The sequence below is a fragment of the Pygoscelis adeliae genome, unplaced genomic scaffold, assembly GCF_000699105.1.
Source record: "Pygoscelis adeliae isolate BGI_AS28 unplaced genomic scaffold, ASM69910v1 Scaffold14, whole genome shotgun sequence".
Classification (NCBI taxonomy): Eukaryota; Metazoa; Chordata; class Aves; order Sphenisciformes; family Spheniscidae; genus Pygoscelis; species Pygoscelis adeliae.
Genome location: NW_008825109.1, coordinates 853,191 through 864,000, shown reverse-complemented (window position 1 = coordinate 864,000; position 10,810 = coordinate 853,191). Strand labels below are relative to the sequence as shown.

Sequence of the window (10,810 nt, the reverse complement as noted above, 5' to 3'; positions counted from 1 at the left end):
CTCTCCTATGAAGAAAGGCTGAGAGAGTTGGGGTAGTTCAGCCTGAGAAGAGAAGGCTTTGGGGAGACCTTATTGCAGCTTGTCAGTACTTAAAGGGGGCTTATAAAAAAGATGGTGGCAAATCTTTTAGCAGGGCCTGTTGCAACAGGACAAGAGGGAATGGCTTTAAATAAAGGGGGGTAGATATAGACTAGATATAAGGAAGATATATATATCTATATAATAGATATATTACGCTGAGGGTGGTGAAGCACTGGCACAGGTTGCCCAGAGAGGTGGTGGATGCCCCATCTCTGGAAACATTCAAGGTCAGGTTGGATGGGGCTCTGAGCAACCTGATCTAGTTGAAGATGTCCCTGCCCACGGCAGAGGGGTTGGACTAGATGACCTTTAGAGGTCCCTTCCAACCCAAACTATTCTATGATTCTATGATTTTATTGTTACAACTGTGTCTTCCATCTCTCAGTCAGTACCTTGGTCAGACCACTTCAGCTTCCACTTATTTGGGCATCCATCCAGCCTAGCACAGTCTTCTTTGGTCTGTTCCAGAGTGAACTTTAAAAAGTCACTTGTCATTACACAAAAGATTATGTCATTCCCACAAGAGCATTTTCATCTCAGGTCTATAACTTATATCCTTGACTTTGGACATCATAAAGCCGTTGTATTTTCTGGACGTGTAAAGTGATAGTCCTGCCAATGGTTTCTAACAGATAGCCACCAAACATATACATCTGCCTCTTACATCTGCCTGTTTGAAATCTCCTGTCTTCTTTCTAGCATCTGCAGATCATTGCATCTTTTATTCTTTTTCATAATTTTCTGTACAACATGTTACTTATTCGGCTCCAAATTTTATTTTTCACAAAAACATTTCTGTGTGTTACTGAGATTTCCCTGGGAATGATTTCCATTAAAGTCAAGATTTTGCAGGAGCATGGCAAAAGTCACAGTACTTTTAAAACATATTGCCAAGAGAGAATAACCCCTCCCACTGTTTAAAAAAAAAAAAATACAGAAAAGCTATATCTTTTAAGAATGTTTTGCACTTGACTGAACTATTATTAACTTTAAGCTATTATAACAGACACACTGGAGACATGAAAAAAATTGGGGTTTTTTGTTTTTTTTCCTAATTAAAGCAGAAGTATCTTGGATACAGATGAAATCTTTGTCCTAATACAGAAGGCTCCTACAGTCAATACAGTCAACATTGGCCAATTCAAGGAGAAAAAGTAAGCTGCAGATTGAAGAGAAGATTTGGGTAACTTCCCCTAGGGTCATGTGTTATTTCATTACAACAGTGTCTGTACAGAATTAAACAAGACAGATAGAGAAGGCCTCCGCACTGTCAAGCTAGGAAACTAATTTTTTTTTGCCTTCTTGACCTGACTGCACATTAAAGATTATATCTATGTGACAGCATATTTTGTACAACATATTTTGTACCACCTACAACATATTTTGTACCACCACAGTAAGCTTAAATACAATAAATACAGAAGTTCATGCTGCTCTCCAGATTTGTTCTATGTAAATCCACAGCCCACTATTTATTTCCTCACTAGATTGTCCATCTGTCCATTGTGTTATGTAAAGCAGCAAGACTTGGTGTTGCAGCTGTTAGTCACAGCAGAGCAATTTGGTATCTCCTCAGTGATGGTACTCATCTGATTTCTTTGAGTTCTTTCATCTACAAAGTAAACTACTTTCAGATCTTTTTTCATTTAATCTTTTCAGAAGCACTGTGTATTTTTTGCTGCCAATGCAGCTGGTCCAGTGCAGATGCCTGGGCATTCATTCAGCCCTGGAGCAAGGATGATATCCAACTGCAAGCAAACAAACGGTGCACGACACTGCTTCTGATGAGCAAGCAGACGGAAATAGGTTGATAATGTGACTAAAGTATACAGTTATCATCCCTACAGTATCTGGGTGCCTCATAATTTGTGATGTACCTATGCTTACAATTCTCCTGTGAAATAAAAAAGTTATAAATTACTCCCAATTTACAGATTGGGAATTGAAGCCCAAAATCAAAAAGGCACTAGAGTCTAAATTGCACTTCAGGCAGAATTTAGCACCCTAATACTAATAAAGCAACCTATGCAATGTCTTATATTCTTCACATCTGGTTTTGTCGTATAACTTAGGTAGGCAACTGAGCTGTGGCTATTGCGGTTGCCCATAAGCACAAGCTTAATCAAGCTGCTTAGTTTGCTGCAGAAAGCCTTTATGGAGTCTCAAAGCAAAGCTTCCTGGTGGTCATCTCCCTAATGGGGCACAACCTGAGAAGCATGCTTCTCCACCCACATTACATGAGGAAGGAATCCTCTTCTGTCTAACAGCTTAAAAATCAACCCACAAAGAAATTAGACGAGTTCCATTTTAGTCCTCTGCCACCCTAAGAGCTTGAATCCTCATATCTCATATCCTGAGAGTGCCCTTGCCATCATACTTAACTAGTGCTGAGATAATTTTTGAAGCCAGGCTGTTAATCAGTCCGAAATGCAAAATTTACATGGATGGAGAAGGAACAAGTGAGAAAGGCTGCAAGGTCATGCCTACTTCTGGAAAGGAGGCAGGATTTCAGACACAATTCTTGGGCATTTCTTACCAACTTCCCATTGGTTTTCCATCTCTACTATGCACTCTGTTGTGAATCCCAATCTAGCTGCCTTTCTCCCCGTAAATACCTAGGAAACTTAGGCACCTAACTCAGCTTTCTGACTTCTATTCCTGTGTCCATGCATGTAATTGATTATGCAGAGCTCAGTATGGCAATACTGAAGTTCTTACGGGAATCTAGTGACACAGATGTTCCTACTCAACTAAAAGACCTCTCCAAGTCCCCAAACACTATAAAATGCAATTTCAAAAACAGACACAAGAAAATTTTAAATGGTAAAACTTCAGAGGTTCTAGAGATCCACTTTAGCCAGGACTGGTTGTAAGTTACCTCCCACCACTACTTTCAAGGCAGTAATTGAAGAACTGAGACTTTATATATGTGAAGTCTTTAGCTGCTGCACAACAATACAAATCAAGAAGTGAGAAACACCACCATATGAACTCAGCCAAATCATTAAGGGCTGGATTTGCCTTTCCTGAATTCTGTGGGAAGTAAGCAGAAAGAAACTTCACTGAAACAGATTCAATTCTCAATGCTTATGGTTGTATGATCAGCTTAGTGCTTAATTCAGCAAAACAACACAAAAGCAAAAGCTCACAGAAAACAGAGTTTAAAGCATACAGTAGTGCAAGTAACACAGACTTGTAGCAGAGTTCTTGGAGCACAGAAAAGCCTCAGTACAAAGCAAGGACCAGTGACAGCTCAAGAGAACCAGAAGGAGCCTCCCAGGTATGCAGCACTCCCCCAGAAGGAGAAATTGCCAACAAAACTCTAGGATGAACCAGTAAGATAAATTCTGAAAAAGCTTTTTAGAAGTGGTTTAACTGAATATTTAAATGTTTTTTTTAAGTTAGATTTATTACAGGTTCTTCTACTAAGCCTTGAATAGCTGGACAATGTATTCCTGAAAAGGAGACATAAGCTGATTAAGGGATTTAACCTGAATTTAAGATCCTTAGTTTTCAATAAGTCGTCCATGTCAAGCCACTCTGAGCAATCTGGTAAGCTAAAAGACATGCTGAGATTTTAAATGAATACTTTCTTTATGTAACGGAATTTTGCAGGGCTTAGCAAGATTCACTCTCAGAGCAATGATACATTAAGTCTTGTGTCCAGCAGTGACCAAAGCCCAGCGTTTCACAAGGGGAACACCAATTCTCCAGTTCTTTTTTTCACACAATTTCCTTTTCGTTTGACTGAAGTTACATATTTGGCTTAACTCTTTCCAGAAAATGAAATGATACAGAATGATACTGCAGCTGAATTTTAAGGCCACCCACGTAAGTTGCTCTCATTCTGGATTTTTCCTTGCCCTGCTACCAGTGGCAACAGAGTTGACAATTTCTATCAATCATTTCACAACAGATAAGGTGACAAATCCATGACATCATCAAGAGGCTCAAACTTGCTTTCACAAGAGCCCGCTCATGCAGACTATTGATCCTTATGGCAATTTGCTTCAGTTCTAATCCTCTTTAACTTTTCTCCATGAGTTAGAACAGAAGCAATACATCTGTCAGTTGTGTGGAAAAAAAACAACACAAGAAGCCTTTGCAATCCATTCTACTTGACATTTTAAATCAAATGAAGTTTTGTTTAGAAAATAAACTCCCTTCCCTCCAACACTAGGAGCTGACATTCATCAGCTGATTTAGCTGAATCTTTTAACATACCATTTTAAACTCATCAAGAGCAAAAAGCAATAGTACATCATTAGTTTTACTGTAATGGAATTTGATTTTATGTTTATATCAATAAACTCACTAGTCATATTACTGGAAAAATGATACATAAAAATTACTTAGCATGACATATTTCTACATATAATATGCACTCGACATACATACACTAGATACTGTAAGGGCTTCAGTACAGGTGAAGAAAGGCTCGCTGCACTTGTCTAAATGCCAAGTGCCCCCTTGTGGTTAGCATCATCTTTATAGTCGAAACCAGACTGAGAGTTGAACGACATGAACGCAAGCGTGTCCTGTTTGCACCAGACATTGGCAATGGCCAGGGTAAAGAAATCAGCCTGGAGACTTGTTGGAAAGTTCATGCTCCTTCAGTGTAATAGGTGTAGGACACTGCTACCCTAAATCCTTATGTCAACAGTCTCCACAGCATTGCTCATAGAGGTTATCTGCTGACTTGGGGAAGAGGAAGTTAAAACGGACACCTCCATTGCTGTGGTTCAGATTGACAGAACAAGTTGTTGCTGACTCTGAAACGTTTCACTTAGAGTCTCTCCTGGTAGGCCTGAAAAAGGCTGCAGGCTGCTTCCTTATACATTTTCTCTGGAAGATATCCTAGGGTCCCAGTCAATTGCTAAGGAATTCTTGAGAACAGCCAGATAATAATGTCACTTGACTGCAAGATTTTTCCCTGATTGTTTTCTTTGAAATACAAAGTGTATTCTGCCTCTGGGAATACCACAAAGTGATTTGAGTAAAATAGTCTGCTGATTTGTGCAAGGCCACCAGGAGGAACAACTAATGCCAACATGACAAGGAAAGGAAAAAAAGCAAATCAGAAAGGTCTCTTGGAGGTATCCAAAATACTTGTCCAAGGTCAGATGAAAGGAGTAGGAAGGGGAAGTCTGTGAGGAGGGAGGATGCAGCTTAGGGCACTCAGACCAGACTACAGAACTTTCTCCAAAATTCTTCCAAGTTTCATGAAAAGATAGGATACCAGCTGGACATGAGCCAGCAATGTGCGCTCCCAGCCCAGAAGGCCAATCAGATCCTGGGCTGCATCAAAAGAAGCGTGACCAGCAGGTCGAGGGAGGTGATTCTACCCCTCTACTCTGCTCTGGTGAGACCCCACCTGGAGTACTGCGTCCAGCTCTGGAGCCCTCAGCATAAGAAAGACACAGACCTGTTGGAGAGGGTCCAGAGGAGGGTCACAAAAATGATCAGGGGGATGGAACACCTCTCCTATGAAGAAAGGCTGAGAGAGTTGGGGTTATTCAGCCTAGAGAAGAGAAGGCTTCAGGGAGACCTCATTGCAGCCTATCAGTACTTAAAGGGGGCTTATAAGAAAGATGGCAGCAAATTTTTTAGCAGGGCCTGTTGCAACAGGACAAGGGGAATGGCTTTAAACTAAAGGGGGGTAGATTTAGACTAGATAGAAGGAAGAAATTTTTTATGCTGAGGGTGGTGAAGCACTGGCACAGGTTGCCCAGAGAGGTGGTGGCTGCCCCATCCCTGGAAACATTCAAGGTCAGGTTGGACAGGGCTCTGAGCAACCTGATCTAGTTGAAGATGTCCCTGCCCACGGCAGGAGGGTTGGACTAGATGGCCTTTAGAGGTCCCTTCCAACCCAAACTGTTCTATGATTCTATGATTTCTTCTTCCCATAGAGCTACTGGTGACTTAATCCAGCAAGAGCAATGAGATTCATTTAACAGTGACTTGCTAGAAGAATTGTGAATATTTCCTATGCCATTATGAAGTGCTGATGTTCCCTATAGGCAGTTAATAACACCTACTGAAATACAAAATCTTTGTTGCGTGTTTTCATAAACCCAAGGTTCCCCTCCTGTCATGTTGCCAATGTCTTCTCCAGTGTGACACTGCCACATGTTCTGTTTAGAGTTTAAAACTGACAGCAAAATCCCTGAGGTGGTTGTGTGAGGGTCTCAGTTCTGTGGTCACTGAGCTCTCAGAAAGGCAACTTTGCAAAGCAAGTATCTGGCCCTTTATGTCAGAATTTTCTCAGCCATGGTGCTGGACATTCCTGAAAATGGTGATTTATCACAGAAACCTTGGTTCCTTGGCTAATCTTAACTAGAGCGTTGCTAAGGCAATGCTATCAGGAGTGTGCTCTTCTGAACTGATTTTGCAGTATGCTTTTCAGTATTTGCATACTAAAGCCGCTATCTAGGGATTCTTTCTTGCAGAAATGATGAGAGAGAAAGGAATAATTTTCTTTGTGCTTATACGGGAAATTATGCTTAGCAGAGAACATGTATTTCACCAAAACTCATTTAATGAAAATATGCAAACAAATGAATGCCGCATGTTTAAGAGAGGCAAGTAAAATTCACATCATGTTATACTTTAGAGAGAAGGCACTTCTTCTGTAATTATTTCTGAAGTACTGTATGACATTTGTATTATTCATTGGGACATAAAGGAAATTACTGACTAAACAGTTTTCACTGTTGGAACTCCCTTGTGCTTGTCACTGTTTAGGTTATTTTTAATCTGCCCTCAGTACACAAAAATGATTTTCTAAACTCTGGCTGTAAAAATTTGTGTGTTCAAGGTATTCGTTCTGCATTTACTGACATGTGACACCTATATGATTTTTTTGAAACAAAAAAAACAGGATTATCTTCAGTCAGTATAAGGACTTCAGAATGCTAATTGTATATTTAAATGGTTAAGGGGTGTTTAGCAAGGAATCATTCCATCAGTACAATTCTAATTCTAAAGCAAAATAGTGCAAGCCATCTGCAACAATTATTGCAGTTTATCAACACAGAAAATCCTCTGTGCTTTTTGCTCATCACTCCAGAATTTGCATTTGTATTCTTCTTTTTCATTTAGGTTTTTATAGCTTGCTGACTGCCACAGTCCCTGACAACTAATCTTTTTTTTTATTTTCCCTGTAGGGCTTGATATCAGGAAAATATTTTATGCTACCTATCTCTAAATGGGATGAGTTACTTTACGGACATGTTTTTCTCCTTCTATTGACTATGGTAGGACCTTAAATGACCAGCTGAGTGAGATAAATCTCTTTAGTATCTTTGAAATATCTCCTCTGTTAAATCAGCTGAAATTGTGTAGGAAGTTAAGCGTTATTAGAGGTCCTTCTAATAACTCTAACTGTGTAATTCTAACTTCCTTCGGAACACAGGTTAAAAAGACTTGCAAATACTATTTAATTTTCTAAATACGTTGTTCAAAATAAAATGTACTGTCTACTGTTGCCATATTCTAGAAATTGTATCATCTTGCTGGAAGAATCACTCTGCTATCTTTTCATAGAGCTTCATATGGAACTGCAAGTTGAAAGCTGAATATCATAGTGTACTTTTGATTTAACACACACACGCACAATTTACCCACTCTCAGCATTTTTACTTTGAGCAAATGTAGATTGATGACTGGCTGCAAAGCTCTTTGTTTTTCTACACCCACTCACCACATCTGCTCTTTATTCTCATCTGTGGAGAAGCTAAATATTCCCCCCTACTCCCCTGAACAACTCTCAAAAACATAAAAAGGATTTGGATAAACCTATATACCTAAACACCACAAAATGATCTGTGTATTTATTTTTACCAATGTTTTACCTCCTAAAATTTAAAAGAAAAAAAAGCAGCTCTGCATTCTTCAAGAGTGTCTGTAAATATACACTGACTTTTCTGATAGCTTCAGTGAAACAAAAACAGCAAAGCCCACAAAATACATCTTTTTTCTTCCCGTCTTTCCATCTCCCGAAAATCGAAACAAGATAAAATGAAACATTTCACTAAATCCCTACGCACTTTTTTCTCCCCTCTGGCTAGCAAACAGAAGAATGTATTCACTCTAAGCTGGAAGGCTGAAGGAAGGACTTAAAAATGCAGAAGAAAAAACTACGGCATGGCACATGGGCTCCAGACTTCCCTAGGTGTCACTGAGTAAGTCTAGGACTCTTCAAACTGTCTTCTAGACTCCTTCTAGCAGTATGAACCTTTCAGTTGTGCTGTCATTCTTTCCTTTGTGGGAACAGTAATCAAACCTCTCAGAACCATAGCTCATAGGTGAGGAGGCAAGGCAGTATTTAGTAGGGATTAGAAATGTACTGGACTGGTGCAGCCCAGCTGCTGGTAAAGGAGATTATCTCACTGGTAATGACTTTTCGAGTGCTTGGCAAGGTGTAATTGGATTTAAGAGAGTACTAGCAATTGGATGGAAATAAACACTTCTGATACTGTAAGCATGCATGCCAGTCTGTGCTTTACAGGCTGACAGGAATAACACTGTCTGAAGCAGACTCTACTGTAAATTTTCTAGATCAATGTTCTGTCTTCAAGACTTTTCTTCAAATATAATCCCAGTTGTATTTTCAAATCAACTCCATGAAACAGGAAAGTGGGATGGGAAAGATTTTGTTTTCTTTTTAATTAACTGTTTAAAACAAAAAATCCTGCCAATCTAGAAAACACCATGGTCTCTAGGTCAGTACTAAAACTGGCAAGAATGTTTACTATCTGAAAGCCATGGATCAGGTCAGAAAGAGCAGTTAATTATTCACACCCTGCTTACTACAGACAATCATTCCCACTAATAGGGCATGCAGCTGCCTCTAGGCTCAGTAAACTCCCATTAATCTTACAGAATCTGAAGCACAAAAAAGTAAGATGGAAACACTTCTGTAAGCATAAGCAACTGGAATAAAAATCATCAGAGCCCTGCCTCATAATGTTCATTATTCCTGCTTATGTTACAAGGCATTATCACATCCTTATCTGCCTTCCTTATTTCTAAAAGTGGGTAAGCCACTTGCTGCAAAGAAGGCCAATGGCCGCCTGGGCTCCGTTAGGAAGAATGTTGCCGGCAGGTTGAGGGAGGTGATCCGTCCCTTCTCTTTAGCACTGGTTAGACATATCCAGAGTGCTGGGTCCAGTTCTGGGCTCCCCAGTACAAGAAAGATATGGATTTCCTGGACCAAGTCCAGCACAGATGAGGAGAGGCTGAGAGAGCTGGGATGGTTCAGCCCGGGGAAGAGAAGGACCAGGGCAATCTCAGCAATGTGTATAAATACGTGATGGGAGGGAATGAAGAAGAGGGAGCCAGGCTCTTCTCAGTGGTGCCCACTGACAGGATGAGAGGCAATGGGCACAAACTGACACACATGAAATTCCATCTGATTGCAAGAAAGCACTTTTCTTACTGTGAGGGTGGTCAAACACCGGAACACATTGCCCAGAGAAGCTGTGAAGTCTCCATCTGCAGAGATATTAAAAACCCAACTGGACATCATGCTGGGCAACCTGCTGTAGGTGGCCCTGCTTGAGTAGGAGGGGCGGACTAGAAAATCTCAAAGGGGGCCCTTCCAACCTAAATGATCAAGGTTTAACATTTTTCCATTTACTCATGGAACTAGTCCAGCTACTCCATCTCATATGCCTTACTGCAGGTCCAATCACACAACCTTCACTCAGTCAAAAATTTCACTACATGATTCTTCCCAACATTCAGGTCTTACGTACCTCCTATTTAATGATTTTACTCTATACTTCATAAATTTATAAGCAACTGCATATCTCAGATAATAAAAAAGTAAGCAGGACTGATTGTTTTGGTTTCTAGACCAGGCTGCTGATATTCTCTGTCATGAAAAAACAACAAAGATTATACAAGTTCTTCAATTACACTGCAATTTTTTGTTAACTAACTAAATGCCATAGTACTCACCACAGGCATTTGATCAAAGGTGCGAACAATGGACAATTTATCTACAAATAAGCAGAAAATTTGACCCATTGATATAATTTCAGCATATAATCATGAATTCTATTGAAAACCAGTTATGAATACCCATTTCTACCTGCTGGATTGCCACGAATGAGGTCTATCTTCTCTTGAAGAATATTAATTTGCCTTTCCAGCTGTTCGTTCAATTCTACTTGTGTCTCATATCTGGTTTTCCATTCATTACCTTAAAAAGAAATACAGGGTTATTCTGTTTCCCAGATTAGTTCATACCATTTCAAGTAAAAGTTAGCATTTTTTCAAACTGTTCCCACTTTTTTCTGGAGACTGAGAGAGTCTCCAGTTAGTAATCCTCATAATGAGGATATTTGCATATAAAAGACCTTGAAAATATAAATCAAGGGAATTTTTCACTGGTCTTACTGTGGCCAGAATAGTAACCAACTCTATGAATTCGTGTTATTCATAGTTTCATTAATAATTAAAGCTAACATGCAGCATGTAGTATTCCTTAATTTCACATTTGCAACATCACACATATAATAGTCATGTTTGAAAAGAAAAAACTTAAATTTCTAAATAAAAATTTGTATCGCTGCAGGGCCTACCCAAAATAATTAATTTTCTGTGTTTCCTAATCAATTAGCAAGACTGTTGCAATTCACTTACCTTCATCTTCAACACTGCCAAGTCTTTTCTCCAGTTCTGTTACTGTGTTTCGCAGTTCAAATACTGAGATTTCAAGCAT

General features: G+C 39.6%; 1 protein-coding gene across 1 annotated transcript in view; it reads right to left on the bottom strand.

The window, feature by feature from the left end:
- Positions 1-10,810, bottom strand: part of LOC103920072 (coiled-coil domain-containing protein 169-like) — a 27,575-nt gene extending 16,765 nt beyond the window's left edge. Inside the window, exons 1-3 of the mRNA XM_009327718.1 lie at positions 10,732-10,810; positions 10,178-10,288; positions 10,045-10,085 (exon numbers count right to left, since the gene is read on the bottom strand). Coding sequence (XP_009325993.1) covers positions 10,045-10,085; positions 10,178-10,288; positions 10,732-10,810 — 231 coding nt within the window. The remainder of the gene's footprint in view (positions 1-10,044; positions 10,086-10,177; positions 10,289-10,731) is intronic.